Source organism: Aptenodytes patagonicus, chromosome 5 (genome assembly GCF_965638725.1).
Source record: "Aptenodytes patagonicus chromosome 5, bAptPat1.pri.cur, whole genome shotgun sequence".
Lineage (NCBI taxonomy): Eukaryota > Metazoa > Chordata > Aves > Sphenisciformes > Spheniscidae > Aptenodytes > Aptenodytes patagonicus.
Window position 1 is genome coordinate 49,959,966 of NC_134953.1, and position 23,420 is coordinate 49,983,385.

The window sequence follows — 23,420 nt, forward strand, 5'->3', positions numbered from 1 at the left end:
GAGCCTGCGGACACCCGGCAGAGCTGGAGCGGGGTCCGCTCCCACCCCTCTGGGGATCCACTGACGCACTGCCATGGGCCAGGGCAGGCTCCCGGCCCACCTGGGGCTGGCCTGCTGCCTACTGCTGCTGCTGGGGGGCTCGGGGGGCCTGGGGAGCCGAGGGACACCACGGGGGCCCTGGGAAGAGGAGCAGGGCCCCATGGCGGAGGGGGGACCGTGGGGCAGGGCAAGGTACGAAGCCGTGAAGAAGCACTTGGGAGCTGTGGGTGCTCTCTCCAAGCAGTATTGGCAGTTCCTGGCATGCAAGGTGTGGCAAGAGGGCTGCAAAGAGGAGGAGGAAGAGTCCAGCCCCGGCCCAGGTAAGCACCTTCCTCCTTTCTGTCCCGTGTCCCAAGAACAGCAGTGGGTCCAAACACCCCGCTTCCCCCAGCACAGGGGTCTGTGCCCCCAGCCCCTGTGGATGCTGTCCTTCCCTTCCCAAGGGTCGCTGCCCTGGGCACCGCCCTCCTCATTCAGCTTACCCCGGGTTGCCACAACACATGTCTCTCCGTGCCCACCTGAGCCAGCTGCTGCCTGTTATGTGCTTACTCCCCCTCCCCACAGCCCAGGCTGCCTGGCAGGGCAGTGTCTGATCCCCTGCACCTGCTGATAACCGGACGCAGCTGAGCATCCATGCAAAATGCAAAACAGACACTTGCTGGCATGTCCCTGCTCAGACCGCTGCCTTTTCCAGGCTGGAGCTTGCCTGTGGTGGGCCAGGATTACCTGGAGATCCTCTCTGCCTGGTACTGCAGCTTTGGCAAGTGCTGCAAGACAGGAGACTGCAGGATAGTCAACAATATCACAGGTAGGTGCTGTGCTGTACTTGTGAGACCCCAAGCAGCGCTTGTCTCTGCTGCCTCTCCCTGTTGTCTCTTTTGTTGTGTTTTTTTTTCTTTTTAAAAAAGTGTATTTTAGCAAGTGATGTAAGCAAAGGGCATTTCTGAGCAGGGTGCTGAGCTGGTGGGAGGGTGAGGGGCTGAGCTAAGTCCTGTTTCCCATTATTCATTTGTAGCTCTGAGACCACAAAAGAGTTTGCTCCTTACTGTACAGTGTATCTGCTCCGGTTTGCTGCAAGCACTTGCCTTTGTCTAGTAGCTCCCAGGCATATGCGGTGGGATCCAAACTGGCCCAGTATCCAGCCCCAGGTCGGGAGGGTACACCGAGAGCTGCATGTAAGCCCCGCGCAGGTGTCATTGCACTTTGCTGGCCCTGAGACTTCTGGTATCCGTACCCTCTGCTGGGAGCTTGTGAGGGCCTGTGGGCTTCAGTGCTCTCCACAGTTGTCAAATATCTCCTCCGCTTCCCAAAGGAAAAAAGGAGTCAGTGGAAGATCTGTGTCTTTGCAGTCAGTAGCTGATGCAGGCAGGGTACAGGCAGCCTGCCTCATTAACCCCATGGCTTTAATGCCACTTCAGACTCCTCTCAGACAGGCAGCCCCACCAGCAGAGCTGTGTGATCTTAGTGCCCTGCCACGTTATCTCCTCTTATTCCCACCTGCAGCAGTAGCAGCAGCTGGGCTTGCAAGTTAAAGCTGAGCTCTTGCTCTCTCTTTCCTGCAGGGCTAGAAGCAGACCTCAATGGGCAGCTCCACGGGCAGCACTTGGCCAAAGAAGTCATCGTCCGGGCGGTGCAAGGGTTCCTGCAGAGCCCACAGCCGCAGAAGGCTCTGGTTCTCTCCTTCCATGGCTGGTCCGGCACAGGCAAGAACTTTGTGGCCCGGATGCTGGCCAGTCACCTGTACCGGGATGGGCTGAAGAGCGAGTGTGTCAGGGTGTTCATCTCGCTCTTCCACTTCCCCCATCACAAGTACATGGACTCATACAAGGTGAGAGCCAACAACATGGTGTTGCTGTGGGGATGGTCTGGTGTACTGGGTCTGGCTGGGATGGAGTTGATTTTCTTCACAGCAGCCCGTAGGGTACTCTGTTTTGGATTTGTGAGTAGCATAGTGTCGATAACACACCAGTGTTTTACTGAGCAGTGCTTGCACAGCCTCAAGGCTTTCTCTTTCTCCCACTCTGCCGCCCCTGCAGTCACTAGGTTGGGGATGTGCAAGAAGTTGGGGGACACACACCAGACAGCTGACCCCAACTGACCAAAGGGATATTCTATGCCATTTAATGTCATGCTCAGCAATAAAAACTGAGGGGAGGGGATTTTGGGGTAGGAAGCCATTGCTTAGAGACTGGCTGGGCATCAGTGGTAGGTGTGAGTGATTGCCTTTGCATCACTTGCTTTGATTTCTTTCTTTCTTCCTCTTTCTTTCGCTTATTAAACTATCTTTATCTTGACCCACATGTTTACTTGCTTTCGCTCTTCCTAATCTCTGCCCTGTCCAGCTGGGTGGGAGGGAATGAGCAAGCGGCTGTGCAGTGCTTAGCTGCCAGCCAGAGTTATCCCACCGCATTCAGGCTCACCCCCTGCACGATCTCCTGGTGGCGGTGACTGCTGCTGGGCTTCTCATACTCCTCCCTGCTGCTCTGCAGGCTCAGTTGAAGAAGCAGATAAGCGAGACTGTGCAGCTCTGCAAGCAGTCCCTGTTCATCTTCGATGAGGCAGAGAAACTTCATTTCAGCCTCCTGGATGCCATCAAGCCTTTCATGGCTCGCTATGACAACAAGGGCCAGGTGGATTACCGGAGATCCATCTTCCTCTTCCTCAGGTGATTTCTGGGCCCCCAAAGGGATGGGGAGAAACAAAGTGATGGAATTTATCCTCTGAGATGTGCGATATGAGGGGCTCAGGCTGCAGAGGAGGGAAAAGAGATGTCTAGCTCCTCCAGGAGGTGGTTGCCTCCATGGTCAGTTTTGCTTATTGATGCTGGGCATCCTTCCTGTTTATGGGGCATTTGCAGGAGGAGCTGAGGCCCAGCTTAGCTGGGACACCTGAGCCAGTGCCTAGGCTTTGAGACAAGGAACCAGTGAGAGTCAGAGCTAGCGTGGTGTCACCCTGCACCCTGGGCAGCTGAGCAGGGAGCTCCCTTTACTCCAGGGAGCAAAGCTGGGGCTGCAGGTCTTGGTGGGAAGTTCTTGTACAATGTGGCACTGTTAGTTGGGAGTGGGAGGTGGGGAGTTCCCACTGCCTGGCTGTGGCTGCAGGCTGAGGTCCCATCTGTCTGCTGTGTTGTGACGGCTGATCCTGGCATCATCTCACCCTGCGGTTTAGTGATTGGAGGTTAGTTCCTTTCCCATCCAGAGGGAGAAAGGTTTTTGGTATGTGCATGCCCCAGTGCTGTCCCTGACCCAGGCCTAGGTGGGACGCATCTTGGGGGGAAGTGGGACATCTCAAAACTGCTATGTGAGGTAGGCATATGCCTGAAGTAGCCAGTGAGAAATGCCAAGGAGAGACAAGCATCTTGGGCCCCCTTCAATTTAGGATTTACAGCCTTCAGCTTGGCTCTAGCAAGAGGTGTTCCCACAGGCTGGAGGTGGGCAGAGCATTTGTTCTCCATCTCCCACCATCCAGGTGAGTGTTCTAACCTCCAAGCTTGGTGGTTCCCCAGGGAAGTTTCTCTGCCCATGGAAGACCTGTATCTGTGCCGGGTGCTGGTGGAGCCAACCACATTTCAGTCCTACCTGCATGGGCCTCTGGCAGGAGCCATGGTGGAGGGGGCAGATTCTCCCTCGTTGCTCAGGGCAGGGTGGACATGCTGCCGGCTGTGCTGAGCTAACCTTGTGTCCTACCTGGCAAGCCATGCAGGTGCAGGGGGGGGACATGTCAGCCCCTTCGTGCCACTAAGCAGAGGGGAGCAGGGTGCCTTGAACTGCAGCAGCGTGTAATCCCAGGGGGGTTTCATCATACCTGGTGGCAGCGTGACACAGACCTGTTGTAGGAGGGCTGGCTCTGCCCCAGGGCTCTTTTGGGCACTGGCCTGGTCCTGCAGCTTTGGCCAGGTTTGGGGGATGGGGTGGGACTGGCTGTCTGTCCTCAGTCAGAAGGGGCTGTTTCTCCCGTGGTCTGGGTGGGAGCAGGATCAGTACAAGCTCTTTCCCCCCACAAGGCAGTGTGGGGAAACAGTGGTGGCTTTTTAATTTTGCCTCCCCTCCATTTGGGGAATGGGTCCAGAGCCTCTGACACAAGAGGAAAGATGGGTGCAAGATCTGTGTCTCCCAGAGGCCTCTCTGCCTCCCACCTATACAAGCCCTGCAGCCAGCTGGTTCCCCGTATTGCCAGCTCATGGGTGGCGGGGCACTCGGGACTGGGGGCTGTTGTCTGAGGCTGTTGCAAACCCCTCACCAGCACGCGGGGGCTGCCTGGCCTTGAACTGCTTTCCAAGGTGAGGGGCTGCCCTGGGAGCCTCAATGACTGTCAGGACCTCGCGTCCCCCGCCACAGAGCTGCTCCCACGGTGGGTGTCCAGAGGAGTCCTCGTGTGGGAACTGCGCTGCTTTGTCCCTCGGGCAGGGGATGCTTTGCCAAGTCCTGGGCTGCCACTTGAATCCCTGCCCTGGACCTTTACTTCTAGTGGGACTCCTGCCACGTGCTCTGCCCTCCAACTTGGACTTTCAGGGGTGGCTTGTTAAGAGTCTGGTGCGGGGCCAAGTGTCACTTGCGAGGTCAGTGGCATCCAAGCCAGGACAGGGGACTGACGGAGATGGAGGATTCTGTCGGCTTCTGGTCCCACCGTGGGAGAGAAAGCCCCAGGGTCTGGGCTGGCAAGATGGAAGACAGCTGTATAGATGCCTATAGAAAGGGGTTCTTTGGGAAGAAAGCTAGTTCCTCTGCGAATGTTTCAGATGCTGATCCTACATGGTAAATCCTTCATTGCTAACAATTGCTGAGGCCTGTCTGTAGGGGAGGCTGCTGGCAGGTCTCAGCAGTGCATCTCTGGGGGCACGGTCGAGTGACTTCCCTTCTGTCTGCAGCAATCTCGGTGGCAACACCATCAATGAGGTAACCCTGGACTTCTGGCGAGCTGGCCGGGCACGGGAGGAGATCTCCATGGAGTTCCTGGAGCAGCAGCTGCGGCTGGAGCTGCTGGAGCCTGCAGGTAAGAGCTGGGCTCGCTTGCAGGATGCTGTGGGCAGGCTGCCCGCAAACCTGCCCCTCCACACCAGCTCGGGGCCCTGCTTACGCAGTACCATGCGCCTTATGCTGCACAAGTGTGTGTGCTGTGGAACAAGCCTTTATTCCAACACCCACCCTGGGGTTATTTGCAACGTGAGCCCCTTCCTTCATCCACGTAAGCATGGCACCGCTGCAGCAGCGAGGCACACGAGGAGGGAGCTGTGACTCCTTCTTGCCCCTTCAGCCCTGAAAATGGCCAGGTTGCGAGAGGCAGCCTAACACTGTAGGGAAGTATCAAGGCTTCTCTGGGGATTCAGGCTCCTCTTGGCTTGAGGTGGGCAAGCTGTTGTGATGTTCTGTGTTCAGTGTAAGTGCTGGCCAGCTCTTTACAAGTGGAAGGGTGTCTCTCCCACCACGTCTGGCTTGATGAGCCAAGACAGCCCCCTCAGTAAGACAAGTCTTGCCTCGCAGAGGGATGCCAGCTCTCAGATGAAGCTTCTGAAGTTTGTTTTGTCTTGCTTTTTGCTACAGAGAATGGTTACGCCCGCAGCCACCTCCTCGAAGAGAACCTCATTGATTTCTTCGTGCCGTTCCTGCCCCTGGAGTACCACCATGTGAAGCTCTGTGCGCGGGATGCTTTCCTGGCCCGTGGACTTCCATACACTGAGGCAGCCCTTGATGAGGTGGCCGGGATGATGGTGTTTGTCCCCAAAGAAGAGAAGCTTTTCTCTGCACAGGGCTGCAAATCTGTATCCCAGCGCATCAATTACTTCCTTCCTTGAACACCAGGTGGGACTACACCAGTGGTGAAGGTGGTTCTGCACACTAGGAGCAGAAGGTCAGGCAAGCAGGTTACCCAGCCATGCACTTGCACAGGGACAGAGACTTAACCCCTTGTTACTCCAAGGGCTGTTTGCAAGGAAGGAGGCGCACCCTGCCCAGCCTTACTCCTGGGACACGGAGACAGCCTGTGCTAGGCTGCGTTTGAAGTCTGTCCGGTGTTTATTAAGTCCCTTCTTTTAGCAGGTAGTAGCCTGATTGTGCTGACAGGTGCTTTGTTTGACGTGAGCGGGGACGTCCCAGTCCTTGGTTTGTTAGCATGTAATGAAGGCCTTGGACAGGCTGGTCCTGTTGAGACAGTCCAGCAGAAGCCACGTCCCTATCCCTGTCCCTGGTTTTCTGTCACTTTACAAGCTCTCAAATTGCACAGAACTGTTTAGCTGGAGTTGAGTTTTTCTTCTCTGTTGCTCTCCTGCACTCACAAGGCATCTGCTGCTTGGGGACCCACGTGCCAGGATCACGGTTTGTGCGGGGAGGCCCTTGCATAGAGAAAATGACTGAATAATCTCCTCTGGAGATGTCAAATCCATAGCCTCTCGCTTTGGAGTGTCCCTCTCTCGTTGGAGTCTTTCGTTGTATGGAAGCAGCTGCGAGGATGAGGTGAACTTCTGCTGAAATTCTTTTTCTAAGCAGTTTGGTGAAGAGCCTGTTTGCTTCACTGCAAAATGAAAAAAAAGGAGAGACTAATTGCCCTTTCAAGGGCAAAGGGCAGTTGAGGAGGATGGTGGCTGAAGGAACAGGCTGCAGTTGAATTCGAGTTTTCAGGGATGCAGTAAGCTTGGCGTTTTTTTTCTTTTTTTTTTTTTTTTTTTTCCCCCAGTATGTTGCATGCTGTGGTATTTTGGCTGGTATCAGCATTACTACACTAAGGGGCTGTTTGCTGTCTGGGTACTTGCCAGGTGATAAGTATGTTACAGCAGGACCAAAAAATTTCGACAGCGTTACAGGAATCACTTTGTGACCTCTAGGTCAAAACTCCCTTCCAACGCCGCTGGGCTGGGCAGTGAGGTGAAACAGCACATGCCAAGGATGGCTTGTGTGGACCTTTGATCTGTTTTAAGCTTTGAACCCCTCTGCGGTGCCAGTGATGAGCAGCACGACCTCTGGGAAAAGATTGACCAGACACACTTACTGCTCCTGCAGACTTTGAATTCGTGTTTCCCTCCGGGCACACTGACTCAGTTATCTAATGAGGCTTCATAGTCCAAGGCAGGAAGGCGAGCCAGCTGCTTTCTTACTGCTCAATTGATGCAAAGTTAGTTTAAACTTACCTAGATTGGACCTTAGGGCCCGTGCCAGCGTGCGCTGTTATCAGGCGTTTCTGAGACTTGGTTTGTGGATAATCTCTCAATCACAAGTGTCAAGCCTAAAGCTTCAGCCTGGGAAAGAGCAGAGGGAGATGTGCCCGGGGGAGTCAGCTGGGGAAGGGAGGATCCAGCCCCACAGAAGGACACAACTCGGGTTGTGTTTTATAATTTGGGCAGAAAGCTCAGAAAGTGTTAGTTAGTTGAAGGTTAGTTGCTTAGAAGGTTGTATAAGCCAGGATAACCTATGATTTTTTTTTTTTTTTTAAATGCAAAGGAATCTTTAGCTGTCCAGGTTAAACTGATGCCGTTTGGAGTGGGAGGGAGTCACTTTGTCAGCCATTTCACCAGTGCGGGGCTGGTATGAAGTTGGCATGTTAAGCAGTTCTTAGCGTTACTGATTAAGGAGGTGGTGTTGTTACTAACGAGGGCAACTGTCAGACTGGTGATGGGAGACCTGCACTCTGCCAGGTCACACTCCTGTATGTTTGAGAATTAAGTGAGCATTTGCTTATGCAACCCCAACAGCAAGAACGGCTTTCCTCTGACCCTGACCACTCCACGGCAATGTTAACTTTGATTTTAAAGGCATAAATAAAGATACTGCTTTTCTTTGCAATCTGGCAGAATTAAATTATTTCTCTTTTTAACAGGTTTATAATCATCTTGTCTTTTCTACCCAAAATAACAAACTTCAGGTTAGTACTGAGCAGCTTCAACTATTACTTAAGGAAAAAAAAGGCAGCATACACTCAAGTGTTTTTTGCCAATAAAATATTGCAACCTTTATTTAAAACAAAATGCAAATTGGCAAAACTTTGTGGAACGACAGGCAAAGAGGCCCTTCAAAGGGCCTTATTTACATCAAGTTTAACACTGTTCGCAGTTCACAGTCAGACGATAGTGAGAGAATTAAATTAGAAAAACAACCAAAATATATTACAATAACAATTAAAAACAAAAACAGTTGACAACACTGGTAGAGTGATTGGTGATTAACGTGTTTCATTTTAATCTGTTCCTGCCCTCAATGAGTTCACTACTGGATACAAAGAGCGTGCCGAGCCGATCGGGCTTTACCTCCCATGCACAACAGACACATTTGGAAGAACGACCTCCTTTGGTACAGACATTTCTTATCGTGTAGGTATCATAAATAAGTCAGGTGTCCCATAACCTCTTATTTCCTACCACCAGGGAATAGGCTGAAGGTTTTGTTCTACACTACAGGCAATTGGAGTGCAACCCCAGCGCCCATCCGTGCTAGATGGTGCCACTTGCACTGTGAAGTGGGAGGTTTCCAAGCATGCTGTAGTCGCTACCCTTCAGTTTTCCTGCCAGCTACTGATTAGCAGCAGGCCTGGGTTGAGTGTTTTAAAAGAGAAGACAGCAGCCTGTTACATTTGCAGAAAAGATTTTCTGGATTCATTAGTGCTTGTCACAGCTGCTGCTGCCCAAGAGCACCGACAAGCAAAACGCGGAGCGCCTCAGCTGCTGGGGAAGCCTGCCTTGGGTAAGCGGTACTGGCATCGGGGTCTGGATTTCTTTACTCTATGACTGCACAGTGTAACCCATCCTACCTGCTCACACACCCGCTGCCTTTTTGGGAGGGGCTGCTCTGTTAACACAGCAGTCTTGGTGCAGCTATTGCCCCACGCTGTAGGGTTTAGTTCCCGCTGCCCGCAGAGAGCAGTGTGCCATAAAACTCTTGCGTAAGCACACCCGATGGGATGTCAACACGCGTGTGTTTGACTGTGTCTCACTGACGCAAGGCCAGTGGTGCTCAAGAGAAGGAAACAGAACACGCGCACACACACACCCTTCCCCATTGTGTTCTGCATCAGCAACGCTGCTCCATTCAATTCCGCTTTCCCAGAGGCTAAATTTGATGCAGTCCCAAGACCCAGACTCTTAATTCAGCTTCACCCCTGTCCGCACTAATGAAAAATATGATTAAATCAAAGTGCTGCCAGTCAGACAGCCGAATGCACCACTTCTGGGGTTAAAAAGGGTGTACAGTGCAGGAAGAAGAGAGAATTGCACCTGTGAGTCAGCTGATTCCCCACAGTAGCTAGGAAGAGAAAGTGCCCCACATAACTCACTTGTGTGAGCGCATGCTTTGTGCTTGGCATTACCAGGCCCTACATGATGCCATCCCCTGATGCAAAGAAGACTACTTCAAATTCTAGCCCATACTAGTGCAAGTGAGAGAGCCCGGCTGCAATTGCATCCTTACCACACAAGGCCTTCTGATGGTGTTGAGGAGAGGAAAGGCAACAGGAGTTTATGCCTTGTCCCTACCCTAAACAGTGGAGCAAGATGTGCTCTTCACTGGGACAAATAACGGGGCTCCACCATCCTTATGTTACTTTGAACATACTGTGCAAAGCTGAAAGCAGAGATGCTGCAACAGTAGAGACCTTTAAGGCTGAACAGAAAGCCAAACCTAGCAAAAGGGAGAAGGAACAGTAACAATTTTAGGAGCATGGCCACGGAAGGAAGAACAACTGAACGGTGATTTACAGCAGAACCAGCTTTCCCAGATACCATCCTTCTGCTGTCCTGCCAGAGGGCAGGGGAGAATTCCGGTTTGGGAATAAAACACTGCTGGGCAGCAGAAGCAGCAGCAATTCTGCAGCCTCCTATTTAGGGGAAAAAAAACTAGTGTCAAGTTAGCACTACCTCTGCCACCATCTACCTACCTGATGGGAGTAAGACAATAGGTAAGAGCAGAGAAAGCGTTCTCCATAGGAGTGATGACAGGCAAATCCCTAATTCCACTGTTCTGCGTCTTCCCTCCACTGGAGGGATCAGAACTGAATGGGCTTCTGTGTTGCCCACAGAGGTTGTGGAGTCTCCATCCTTGGAGATGTTCAAAAGCCGCCCGGGTACAGTCCTGCATGGTGGCTGTAGGTGGCCCTGCTTGAGCAGGGGGGTCGGACCAGACGACCTCCAGAGGTCCCTTCCAACCTGAGCCATTCTGCGACTCTGTAATAGCAGATGGCTGCTTCAGCTGTGTTACCGCCCACTGCCCTGTCCCACTGCCCATCCTCTCTGCTGTGGGGGAGGAGAAGCCAGGCGGCATCTGAAAGGAAGGTGGGGATGACCACTGGAGGGGAATCAGTCCTTCGCTGGGGCACAGTTAGTTTCTTCAGAAGGGTCAGAAAGGGCTGAAAGAGGGTAGATTTAGTAGGTAGAAATTCCAGGAATTGTTTGCTATTCTTTCACTTTTGCTGGAGCTTTTCTGGAAGACTGCCATTTGGGAAAAGAAAAAGGCTTTTTTCAAAATACTAATCAGAACTGGACTATGATCCTTGAAATTTTCTGGTTAAAATACCTTTCCCCTGAGAATCACTTCAGTTTCAGTCCATTTGTCCTAGGCTGAATAGTAGTACAATGATGAAACCACGCGATTGTCTGCCAGGGCAAACAAGACCTGCCTTTCTGCCCCAAAGAGAGCTCCCATACCTTTTCACCCCTTTTGATTGTTTAAAAGGCCATGTGAAGCAATACCACAAGCCTTCTTCCCTTTGCAGGTCACCCTTCCAAAGGCAGTTAGTTTGGTGTGCAGTGATGCACACCGTCCATAAAGATGACTGAAAGAGATAAGGTAAACTGCAAAAGCCCTCAGTAAAGTCTACAAGATAACGGTTTGGTACTCTGCCTTACAGCTCAGCATTGCTGTGAAAAAGCCCCGGCACAGCTTCCCCGCCCCGCTGACCTGAGGGCTGCAGGAAAGCCTGGGCAAGCTGAAAATCCTATCGCAGAATGAGACAGCAGGCTCTGTTGGGTTGGCTTGGTACTGCCAAGTCAGGACGAGTAACCCACGCTGTACTTTCATTTGTCTCCACTTAGGTACTAGCTCACTGGAGTAAAACTGACTTGTAGGAATAATAAATTCACTTTAAAGCCTGTCAGTTGGGGTGGAGGGGTTGCTTTTTTCACCATTTCACCTATTTGGACAGTGTCGCTCATGTGGTCCATTTTACCTCACATACTGCTCCACTGGTGCGCATTCATGCATCGTGACACAACTTTGTTTACCACAGACCAGTAATAAAATGAGGATTCTCAGACACCAGCCTATTTCTAAATATTTTTCAGGCCACTGTCTCGCTATGCTCCATGATAAAAACAGGGACACTCACTGAGACAGCCCAGCCTACTTCCAAGCACCAACAGGGCAATACTTCTGGACAGAAATGGAAGTGCCCATCTTCTAAATTCACACCTGTGCCCCAGCTCAACCCTAAATGCTCAAACTAAAAGCAGCACAGTCACACTTTAAAAACAAGTTAAAAAAGCATTTTAGCCAAAAATAAAAGATTTAAGGTGCGAAGCAAACCAGATCCTCTATCATCACCAATAGCGTGAAGTGAGCAGCAGCATGCAAGGTAACGTGTATTTGGAGCCAGGTATTAGGCCTGTTTTCTTCTTCTCTCAAACCAACAGTTAGTTGGAGGTCTTCCTACTTGCCAGTACGTTTACATCTCAGGGAGTTGTGCGTATACACAGAAGACCAGCTTTTTGAGGCCACAACAGTCTACAAACAGCACTACGACCAAGGAAGACAACTTCAACCACACGACTGCTTTCATTCTGGGATTGTCAGTAGGCAGCAGACATCAGAGACCATAACCCAGCCAGAGCTCTCCGAGGCAGAGCAATAACGCTTGTCATGTCTTAGGCAGAGGAGCACGCAGTATATGTGCATGTTCCCTACGCCACAGCATGAGATTCTGATCTAGCCTTTAAAATACAGGAATAAATAAAAAAAAAGATGGCTGTGATTCCCCCCATGTGCTGACATACCTAGTCACCTTCACACGCAGGGAAGCTGAAAGCCTGCGAGACCAGTAAGCACTAGAACAAATCCCAGGAAGCCATCAAGTGTGAAGTGTTAGTGTTATGCCGAGTAGAGACTGGTCCAGGGAATCCTGAAGCAGCAAGGGCGCATGGCGGGCAGGCACCGTACTTTCTGGCTCTCCAGCTGGCCCCGCAGCGCTGTGACTGCTAAAGGAATGTTGAGAACAGCCAGGGGTGGTGGACGCTCTGCCTTACCTACCATGGGACCTCAAGGTGAAACAATTTGGGGCGTCAGCCTGGTAACAAGTTAAAAACAATCTAGAGCTTAAAAAACAAAAACAAAAAACACAACACCCACCCACCCCAATAACAACACTGGCAAGTTGTGCAAGAGCCCCAAACTACTCACAAAAGATCATCAAGCAGCACCCGTGCTAGACCGCTAGAGATATAGCTATCAACTGAGTGAAGGCTGTGTGGTGGGGAAGGGGGTATTCCAGTGGTAAGTCTGCCCAGCATCCCTGACGCTTCCGATACAAGAAGATGAGAACATGTGGTGGATGAGGTGGACAGGAGGGAAAAGGGATAGTTTCATATATTAACTAATTTTGCAGTTCTCATTACAGCAGCAACAGCGCTGTGGAAGTAAGCCATCTGGGCTAGTGCATCCACCTCCAGCAGCTCTGAATACTGTCAGTGCATTAGACCTTCTCCCCCAACCGCACGCGACCTCCCCCTTCAGAGCTACTCCAGCTCAGACTGCTCGGCAGTTGGTACCAACAGAGCCCCAGTGCTTTTCCTCTGCCTTGACAGGAGGCCAAAGCATGCGTTAGTGCAGACAGGGGAGGATCTGTACAGCCGAGTGGCCTACAGCCACTCCAGTACTCCAGCTATCACACACCAAACCATCCTTCCCAGAGCGAGAACCTGCTATCGATTCTCCTGCCTCTCCAAGGGAGGAGCAAGGATCTTCCTACCCTTGCCATACCAAGCAGATCAGACTGACTAGGTAGGGACAAATACTTGATGATCTGCCCCTTACAGCTTTAATCTACCCTCTCCATCCCCATTTTTTGAGATGAACCTGTAAACGTGAGGAGAACTCAGTGATCTGAGGTACTTCACATACTCAAGTATCAGTCTTTCCTTTTGAAAGCATCAGTACAGAAAAAAAGTCCCCCCCCCATGTGTATTTCTCTTACCCAGATTGACAGTAGCTACCTTTGCACCACATCGCTGATTTCTTGGACACATGACAATAAGTTATTAAGGACGGGGTTTGCCCCAGGGACGCTAGCAGCTGTTGAGGACACCTGCAGTTCCTGCAGGCTGAGTTCCAGTTTGCTCACGGCTTCCCGGAAGGCAAATTTGTTGCGTGTATGCGGGATGCAGTCCACGTAGCCTGAGCAGTAATCCAACAGCTGGTGCCCTGTGTCCACCAGCTGGCTGTTTGGTGTCGGCTCGGCGATGGCACTCGAGAGAAGATCTGCGCACTCCAGCAGTGCTTCCTTGCTGATTTTGTCTGCAGAGATTTTCTCAGCTGCCTGTTTGGTCTTTCTCAGTGCTACTTTTGCACCAGCTGTGCCGTTGGCCATTTTCACCGGGGAGGTGGAAGACGATGACAGAGGCACTTGAGGTGGAGGCATCATGGGCCTCCCAGATTTTCCACCAACAGGTGCTGCTGCCTTCTTACTCCCTTCGCTTGATTCCAGTCCGTGTTGTGCTCCTGCCACGTTGCTCAACTCTTCTGCTGCATCTGAGCAGGCAGCTGGCTGTTGCAGGAGCCTCATCACTGGTGGTGGAGGTGGAGCACACTTTGGTTTTACCCGTCTGGGCCGGTCCCTGTCGCCGGAAGAAGTGACCTGATGCTCAGATAAGAGCTTAAATTTGTTACCCTGAGAGTCTGTGCCAATGAGCTGCACGTCTGCTGGAGTGTGTTTTAGAGTGGGTGAGATTAGGACTGGCACTTTGTGGTTATGAGTGGTTGGAAGTATTGCTGCAGCCTTTACTGGAGATGACCACCCTGGTCTCTCACCATCCTCAAGGGCCCCTTGTCGTAGGCCACTGTTTTTTTCTTTGCCCTTAGGAGCTGCTGCTAGCCCTGGACCCTCCTTTTCTTCTGATCCGGAGGGGGTTCGGAAAGGGAGTGCTGTGGCACCCCTCGGCAAGAGTTTTGCTTTTGGTCTCTCCCTGGTCAAAGCAGGGCCTTCTTCAAACCTTTTGGGAAGCAGGTCATTGGCCCTCCCCGTGCTCTCATCAGGCTGAGAGGAGGTGGACACTGTCCGTTCCAGCTGGATTTTTGACCTCTGGGAATTTCTGGGAAGGGTCATTGCCATCCTATCCTGCTCTGGAAGCCCTGAGGACATGGAAGATGTAGAGTTTGACCTTGGAAAAGGCTTTGAAGCTTCTTCATTGCCAGTAGGTTTTCCTGCTCGTAAACCCAGTGTCTTTTTAATCAAACGTGGTGTAAAGAAACCAGTGATGCCCGACCACCCACCACCGGCGCTTACGCCCCCACCACTGCTGGTACCAGTGCCATCATCGTTGTAGAAGGTCCTCTGCACAAAGCCCCCGCCATAGCACTTGGGTGGCGCCAGGCTTGCGTCCTGCTGCGTGGGAGCAAAAGAGAACCCGTCCACGTGCTGCAAGGAAGCAACAGATGAAAAGTTACCCGTCAGCTCGTATTTCTTATGGGGCTGATTCTCCATCTCCCGGAAGGAACTGCTGCGCTTGGGAGGTGTGGGAGCATTCCTCTTCTTCATAAAGGAGCTGAAGAAGCCACCTTTTCTGTCCCTGGTGAAAGTGGTCTCTTTGGCATCCTCCAACAGGCTGCTGGGTGACTTGTCCCTCTGCTTGCGCGGCAGTGCGGGAGACCCACTTGTTGGCTGTGTGCTTCTGATAAAACCTAGGCAGAAGAAACAAGTGTGAATCTACAAAACCAATTCCCATTTCCACCTCCCTATCCTGCAGTGGACTTTATGGGCCTGGCATATTTAGCTGCCCAGGTTCTGCAGAGAGAGATTGAGAGAGGAAGTTAGCACTTTTATTTTTGTGCAAGGCTGGTGTGATTTTTTTTTTTTTTTTACTTTTTTTCCACTTCTGCATGCGTGACTTGTCTGTTGTTTATACTGAGGAGGCCACTTAGGAGAGAGTTCAGGAAAAAGTGAAGTTGCTCTTTTCTTCTGGTTTCTTATTCCCTTCTTGTAGTTTTTCCCTCCTTCCCCAAATATCACAAGTATAAAAGAAAATCTCTTGTTGCATTGTCAACTTCAGTTTTGAAGCTGTCATTTAAAAAAAAGCAGTAAAGCTAAATTTAAAAAAAAAAATACAATGGGATTTACTAAAAGAACGTTGCACAAGCTGCAGTGTTTTCTATTTGCTAGTAAGTAACTGGGCTGCTGAGGTAGCCAACAGCCCTAACGACATAGCAGGGCAAAGCACCTTCCCATGTCATGTTGTTCTGTTTTCTTCTGTTTCTCTGGCAATTTACACCAGCAGCAAGCCTATCCCAGAACATGTGGCCTCACTGTCACTGTCCCAGTGCCCGTACCTGGTGCTGAGCTGGAAGCTGAGTGCTCCACAGTATCTTGTGTTCCTTCAATGTTCTCCTTGTTCTCTGCCTGTTTCTTCAGTGTTCTAGTCTTGGAGGGAAGCATGGGTAACCGGGGCAAGTAAGGAACTATGGATGAGGAGGAGGCTGTTCTTCCAAGCTCCTCTGCTACCTCTGTAAGGACAAAAAACCAAAAAGGGAATAGTTGGAACTGAGACTGGCAGAGGAAGAGGAAAAGAAAATCTGGGTCTTTACTGCAAACTCAGCCTGGCAAGAAGAGATACATGACTGAGAAGTACATAATTTATGGATTTAGTTTTTGCTCAAGTCTAGAGGTATTCGGGGTAAGATGTTTTTCATAATGCTTTCAAACTCATTTACATCTTTATAAATTCAGCAAAAAAAACCAGTGGTAGGATCTGTACAAGAGGTCTAGTACAAATCTAGCTCCCTGCTGGGTTAAGGGTTGCTCAAGAGCTTAAGCCAGCACAGAATGCATTTGCCTCTGTTTTTAATTAAGGTGCCTCCTGTTGATGCTCCTGGGATCCCCCAGAAGTTGTGTCCTCTCTGGATCTGGATCTAAGCTGCTTTGCTTGAGGCAAAGCACTGCACCTCCATATTAGAAATGAAGACTGCATGTTTCCTTCCCAACATCAACACAAGGTATGTGATTGAAAAAAAAAAACCAGAAAAAAACGCACAACCTCCTGGCCACACCCAGACTGGCATTTGTGTGGGCCATTTGATGTGCCTATTACAGATCCTCCCTGGTAGAATTTGATCTGGTGTGTTTTTTCTGTAGTAGGGAAATGGATGGATCAGCTTCATATTTAATTTAAAAATTTAGAAGATGCTCAGACATTTCTGCTTGTCTGCTGTCTAGTATCACACTTCTCACCAGTATTTACCTCCTAGTTGATTATATTTGACAGTTGAGTTGCACAGATTCGCTCCTAGAAGTAGTTAAGTAGAAAATCCAGAGATTAAGGCACACTTTTTAAAAATGAAAGCTGGTAGAATAATATTTCATGACCTAATTGCTGCAGTCAGCAAGGGACTGTGATATGCATACATCTTTCTCTCTCTCAGCATCACTCACTATTCCTTACTCTTCAGTCTGGGAAACAAGAGGCTTCCTCTAATAGAGGAGACAATATTCTTTAAATTAACTCTTTGGCATCTTAGTGCTCAAATGAAACTATACCGTCCCCTGCATTGGTCTATGTCTAAAGGTTATTCCATATTTGTGCAGCAAGTAAGAGAATGTATTTACCCCCTTATGGTTAAGAAATTAAGTAAGGGATGAAGCTTCATCACAACCTCCACTTCTAGCAGATGAGCCTTAAAGGCCCATCTGTAAGACACAGCACTCTGGGGGATAACCTCCAGTACTGTTTCAGAAATAAAGCAACAGGGGCTCTCACCCTCTGAGATGCTCGAGTCGTGGAACATGGTTTCAAAAGCCTGGTGGGTCTCAGCAAAGGAAGGTCGGTCTGGTGGGTTCCACTTCCAGCCTGCAATGTGAGAAAGCAGAGTAAGTCTCAGTGCCTGAAACGGGTAGGAGATAAATTTTTATTCTGTCCAGGGAGACAGAAAATACCTAAGCTTTCTCAACTACAGTCACTCTGATCTCCTACTATTAAACAGGCTTTAGAGTCATTCACAGATATTAATTCATAGCAGCAGTCAGTCACCCTACCATATCCTAACAAACAGATCTTGAGAGGAAGAAACCAATTCTAAAAATCCCAGCTCTCTGTCAACTCCACAGGTTTTTCTGATCTCCCTATCCCTCTTTCTGAATTTTCCGGGCAAAGGAGAATTCCATGTTTGCTACCCTGGCTGTTTGGACTGAACACATCTAGCCCAGTCACAGGTAACTGTGTGTGCAAAGCTCCAAGCAACCTTCTGCTCACACGCTCTTAATACTGAAATTCAGGCAGAGCCTTCCAAAAAGAGAATGTATGCACCCTCTGGGGAAAAGAGGAAGAGAGTGCATTGATCTAAGATGGAGCTTGGAAAGTTATAGAAGGGTATCATGACAAAAAGTGTAATTTCTGTAGTTAGAAATCTGCACTAGGGGAATGTATCCTGGAAGCACTACCTGTTGATATCACCATAGGGTCTGGAAAGCGACTGGCATTCTGCTCATTTTGGGTTGCATTAATATCATATGAATTCCCTGCTTTTGGGCCTTTGTCAGCTTCCTGAAGGTTTTTTTGAAGCAATATCCTTCATCATTACCCAGCTTCTTTGTTTCATAACTGAAATTCACCCTGACTTTCTTTGACATGCTGGGGATCAGGCATCACTGGAGACAGGCTGTAGAACAGCCTCTTAAGCCCTGGTTTGTCAGTCTTGTACATTGAGGGCCACACAGATTGCCTGAGTTAGCACCAAGGAGTCTCTTCCCACCCTGGTCATGCTGACAGGGTGTCTCTGTTCAGAGCTGCTTACCTTACTCAACAACATGGCCTGGTTTGCTCCCTAGGGTCTTCAGTCTTTTGCCCAATATATTCTCTGCTCTTGCAGGACTGAAGGAGATTGGCAATGCTCTTAAACTCTGTTGCTCTCTTCCTGTAGCACACTGTATCTTTTGGCCTTTTATTAGTAGATTTTCAGTTTGTCATGGAAGGACATTAGGGAGCTTTTCATGGAATGCTTGGAAGATGTGTTTTGTGCACCCTTGTCAACTACGTGTCTCCTGCACAGGTGCTGTGTTTGCAGAGAACTAAACTCCCTTTTAATTTAGTGATTCCATAGTAAGAGTCCTACTGACAAAACACCAGTACAATTTGCCACAAAGTGCTATCTAGCTGTACTCAGAGATGACAGTTTTTGAGAGTGAATTCTTGTTCCCTAGAGACCAGACTCATTTTACATCAGTAACCAGGTACGTCTCAGGTGACAGGGCCTTTTCCACATTAGCTAACAAAATGGCACATAAGAAGCAAGGACTTCAGTGTTAACTACAGATTTCTCCCACCCCTCCCAGGCTGTGTCCCCCAAACTGGACAAAGATACTCACATGCCCTCATCAGTTCGTAAACCTTTGGAGGGCACCCCTCAGGCTGTTCCATCCGATAGCCCTTTTCCAGCAGATCATACACCTGAGAGAGGTCAATGCCTGGGTATGGTGACATCCCATAAGTAGCAATTTCCCATAACAGCACCCCAAAGGCTGCAAAAGGAGAAAAACAAAATTCCTGGTCATAAGTGTCCTGGTTTTGGCTGGGATAGAGTTAATTTTCTTCCTAGTAGCTGGTACAGTGCTGTGTTTTGGATTTAGGATGAGAATAATGTTGATGACACACCGATGTTTTAGTTGTTGCTGAGCAGTGCTTACACTAGTCAAGGACTTTTCAGCTTCCCATGCTCTACCGACTGAGAAGGCTGGAGGTGCACAAGAAGCTGGGAGGGGGCACAGCCAGGACAGCTGACCCAAACTGGCCAAAGGGATATTCCATACCACGTGACGTCATGCTGAACAAAAAAATGTACCTTTACTTTACCTTTTTTCTAATTTTCTCCTCCTCCCACTGGGGGGGCAGTGAGTGAACAGCTGTGTGATGTTTAGCTGCCTGCTGGGTTAAACCACGACATAAGTCTGCCCTTTTCTTGTGTTGCTCATTACATTGTGGCCTGTACTGCAGCTTGAGGCAGCATCTCTTTCTTGCAGACATTTCAGGCCTGTCTAGGTGAAGACATGACATGCTAAAAATGCTACTGATTCATGAAGCTGTGGCCTGGCATGTGACTGTCTCTTCCCCAAGTGTTTCTGCCCAAGCCAGAAAGCAAGTTACTGTCTAGCTTGGCAAAGAAAAACAAAATGAAATGGAACAGACCACTGAAGTGGAGTTTTCTTACCCCACACATCTGATTTGATTGAAAAGGTGTTATAGGCCAGGCTCTCAGGAGCAGTCCATTTGATTGGGAACTTGGCTCCAGCATGAGCTGTGTAGGTATCGCCAGTCATAAGTCGACTTAAGCCAAAGTCAGCCACCTTCACCACGTGATTTTCTCCAACTAAGCAGTTCCGTGCTGCCAGGTCCCTGTATAAAGGAAAAAAAGCACACTCCTTTAGTGGAGCAAGAGCAGGGCTTTTGAATATAGTCTTCTGCATATAGCATAGCCTGTCCCTCTCTTCTGAATTGGGAAGCACTTTCTTTACACAGCAGATAAAGGCAACGCGAGCTTTCCTCTGAACAGTGTCAGGCACTGAGTGGACTTACTCTTAGGAGCAATAAGGTAACTCAGGATTAGGGTTCATTCTTTAAATTCTATTAAATTTCCAGTAATGATAGCTGTTTGTTTCTGAGAAGTTTGTTTCCTAAGAATAGGATGTGATCAGCAGCTTATCACACCCTGGTAGCAGCTTTATCTGATTGGATTGAAATAGGACACTGTGGTTGACAATGCCTTGCACAAAGCGGGTACATCAGAACAGGACACCACCAACTTTCGTAGCTGTCAGGCAGTTGGGCACAAGATTGTAAGTCTGGCATGAAAGTCACGGGCAGAAGGAATTGCAAGACAGTATTGAAACCAAAACAGCCAATGGATAACCCAGCGTGAAACCTAGATCTGGAAGAAACATCCCCAGAAGGAAGAATTCCTGGGTCATCATGCCGGTGGCCCATACGTCATTGCAATCTGAGATTGTACCAGCTCAATGTCATTTTACCAACCTATGAATGAAGTTCTTCTTCTCAAGGTACTCCATAGCAGAGGAGATTTGGGTGGCCATGTAGAGTAGCACAACAGCACTCACTTCCTCCCGGTTGCACTCCCGTAAATAGTCTAGCAGGTTCCCATACGGCATGTATTCTGTCACAATGTAAAAGGGTGGCTCCAGGGTACATACACCTAGCAGTGAGGAGGAGAGAGCATGTGAATAAAACTTCCCTTCCTTCCCTAGCTTACCACTGTTCCTGATTTAATATCCTTTTGTCACATTTTGTACCGATGAGTGTTTCTCTGAAAAGTGAAGACTTCCATCTACAAGACCCATATCAATGCAGCCCAACTTAAAATTCAGTGCTTCTGTCTATTTACCTGTCCATCCACTTTATGGATAAAGAGAAACTTGTCTATCATAGCTATTCCTATATAATATACATAAAGGAGTAGTTCTGTTCTTTGGAGGGTTACAGAATGAAATAGGAGTTATTTTGAACACATATGATTTGCTTTTCTTCCCCTTTCCTCCTTCATAAAGCTAAGGAGTGGCCAACTGGAAGCAGGTACTTGTCAATTGGCAAGATTTCCAGACTGAAATGTCACAAGAGAGTAATGTGAAGCACTCCCATGTGTGCTAGCTGGGTAAGCGATCAGCACGGTGGGACCTGCTCCTAAAGCAGCATTCTCACACATTCCTCAGATGACTACTTGCTACAGTCATTGCAATAATGTACAAAGTATGTATTAGTAGAGGAGGAGGGCAACAGGATACTCAAGTCAAATCTCTGTGAACTCCCACTGCGGCACTGCTGAATGCCTGTTTATACCGTTACACACACACAGGAGTGAAACACAGCTACACTGTGCATCAGAAAGAGCAAAAATGCATCTCTGATGAGAAATCTTTTAGTCTCTACTCCTGGAACCAGACAGGGCTGGGCAGACACTTCATCTGTGCCCATTTTTTAAATGGGTACAGAATAGTTGCCGTTATTAAAAGTTTTCACATTCTTCACATTTCTCCTTTCATCCTAGGCTTGGCTTGACAGCTTTGCTCCTGAAAGCAGCAAAAGTCTAGAGGCAGTTAAACACTAGTAAAGGTTTAGAGTGTCTCCTTAAAAATCTTTGTACATGTAGAATTAACAGCTATGCAGACTATTTAATAGTGATCATCATATCATGAATTTGCCAGTGAGACAAACAGGGCACAGCCAAGCTGTAAAGCCTGCGGATTTCTTCCATTTGTGTGCTGTTTGATCTGACTCGCATCTCCACTGTCTTGATCTCATGTACTTATTTGGTGATACACAGGGTCCCTTACAAGAGCAGCAATCTGGTCGTCTTCTGCTTAATTATGGACTGAATTTTCTATTTAGTGCAGCTTTTTCTATAAATGTGTCTGATTTGAGAAGTATGAAGAACGGTATTTGTTGTGCTTCCAATATAATTCTTTTTTTAATTTTCTTATAATTTTGTTCTGTTCTATCAGAAAACTAAGTCATGGAAAATAATTCTGTAAATCTGATTTAACACAGCAGACAAGGAATCTGACCCTGATAATCGAACCCCGGAGCATGTCTAAGGCTGAAGGTACAAACTAACAAGAGGCTGATATTGCAAACTTTATATAACGCATAGTCGTGCCTCAACAACAAAGTCGTCTACTAATGTAAGTGACTATATTTGATGTTTTATTTAAAATTAGCGTCTCTTAGCTCCAATACTACATAAAGGAGTAAGCTGTCAAAAATACCACCCCATAACCTGACCTGATTCAAAAAGTTATATAAATACAGAAAGTCTGCCATTGCTTTTAAACAAGACAGATTTCATTTTGGCGGAAACTCAAGTAAGAACAGAAAGAGCAAGGAATTTCACTAACCTAACAACTGCACTAGATTTGGGTGCTTGATCTCCTTCATCACAGCAGCTTCTTTCAAGAACTCTTCCACCTCCATGGTATCTTCCTGGATAAGCAGAGAGGCAAAAGAAGGGAAAATTCATCTTCATGACCACGGTCTGCTGAACACCACATATCCAAGCTGAATATAAATGATGGCATCCTTATCTCCATTCTGCTGTTTTGGCTTTTACCAAAGCAAAATATAACACCCCTGAAAAGCTGCCTGGCTGGCCTGCAGCATGGCCAAGTGACAGATCTGCAGTACCCAGAAAGCGCTAGGCTTTCTTGTTTGGTAGTTATTGTGGCTACCAAAGCAGTTGTGGCTGGTGAGAAGACAACTCTCAGGGTCACTGACTTAGTTCCCCTGCCTAGCTATAAAAATTAAGCTTGAAAGCTCCCTTACTTAGGGGGTACGTAGAATTGTAGCTGTTAATGTTGAGACAAACAGAAGGCTTTGAAAAGAAAGATGAAAGGAGAAGCTGAATTTTTCCAGGAGTAGGGGAGATGTTGTAGTGGGCATTTCCAACATCTTTCATTTCTTAAAGCTTCCACAGCTCTTCTGAGGGAAGGGAAGTGGATTTGGTAACCATTTCTACAGATCTGACTTGGACATGCAGTTCCTGCAGGAGCTTGCTGGGCCAAAATTCCAAATTGTTTCTAAGCCACATGTACTGGAGCAAGTTTGGTAAGCTAACTTTGTTCTGCAAAGCTACTCTCAAGCATAGATTTTACGCAGATTAGCACACTCCATTTTCTGATATTCATATCATTAGGTGGTATAATTGAGAATATTACAACTTCCTTACCCTTATCATAAATGGTGACCAAATGAACAGCACACAACAATCTGAAAACTCACCTTTAATGTTTTCACAGCAACCGTGAGATTGTATTTCTTCCAGACACCAACGTACACCTCGCCATACTGCCCTCCCCCAAGTTTGTGCTTCATGGTGATATCAGTCCGCTCCATCTCCCATTTGTCGTGGATGGGGGACACTCCATAGATAGTGGGCTTATTGCACTTAGGTGCTGGGTAATGCAAAGTTGTCACCAGTCCATCTGCTACTGTTGAGTGATGGTGCACTAGCTCTGCTAGTGTGCTGAAACGGCTTTCTGCTGTCACATATACCTGTTAAGAATGAACCAGGAATCTACTTAAATGAAGGCAGCTGGAAGCTTTCAGTAACACTGGAAAATGGGTACAGTAAAAACATTCTAGCAGGTTTAAAAAAAAAAAAAAAAAAGTAAGCGAACCAGACTTCAGAGTATTTGTTCTCATGTTGTTG

At 48.5% G+C, this 23,420-nt stretch overlaps 2 protein-coding genes across 2 annotated transcripts in view; one reads left to right on the forward strand and one right to left on the reverse strand.

Annotated features, from left to right (window-relative positions):
* The first annotated feature begins 3 nt into the window (after positions 1-3).
* Positions 4-7,811, forward strand: TOR3A (torsin family 3 member A). Its single transcript, XM_076339662.1, has 6 exons — positions 4-359; positions 734-847; positions 1,602-1,867; positions 2,529-2,704; positions 4,907-5,031; positions 5,580-7,811. Exons 1-6 carry the CDS (start codon positions 74-76, stop codon positions 5,828-5,830), a joined length of 1,218 nt encoding a protein of 405 aa, XP_076195777.1. The 5' UTR covers positions 4-73; the 3' UTR covers positions 5,831-7,811.
* A 138-nt stretch (positions 7,812-7,949) lies between these two features.
* Positions 7,950-23,420, reverse strand: part of ABL2 (ABL proto-oncogene 2, non-receptor tyrosine kinase) — a 50,655-nt gene continuing 35,184 nt past the window's right edge. The window contains exons 4-11 of the mRNA XM_076339661.1: positions 22,991-23,263; positions 22,111-22,195; positions 20,237-20,414; positions 19,416-19,600; positions 18,577-18,729; positions 16,973-17,062; positions 15,549-15,722; positions 7,950-14,903 (exon numbers count right to left, since the gene is read on the reverse strand). Coding sequence (XP_076195776.1) covers positions 13,216-14,903; positions 15,549-15,722; positions 16,973-17,062; positions 18,577-18,729; positions 19,416-19,600; positions 20,237-20,414; positions 22,111-22,195; positions 22,991-23,263 — 2,826 coding nt within the window. The 3' untranslated portion in view covers positions 7,950-13,215. The remainder of the gene's footprint in view (positions 14,904-15,548; positions 15,723-16,972; positions 17,063-18,576; positions 18,730-19,415; positions 19,601-20,236; positions 20,415-22,110; positions 22,196-22,990; positions 23,264-23,420) is intronic.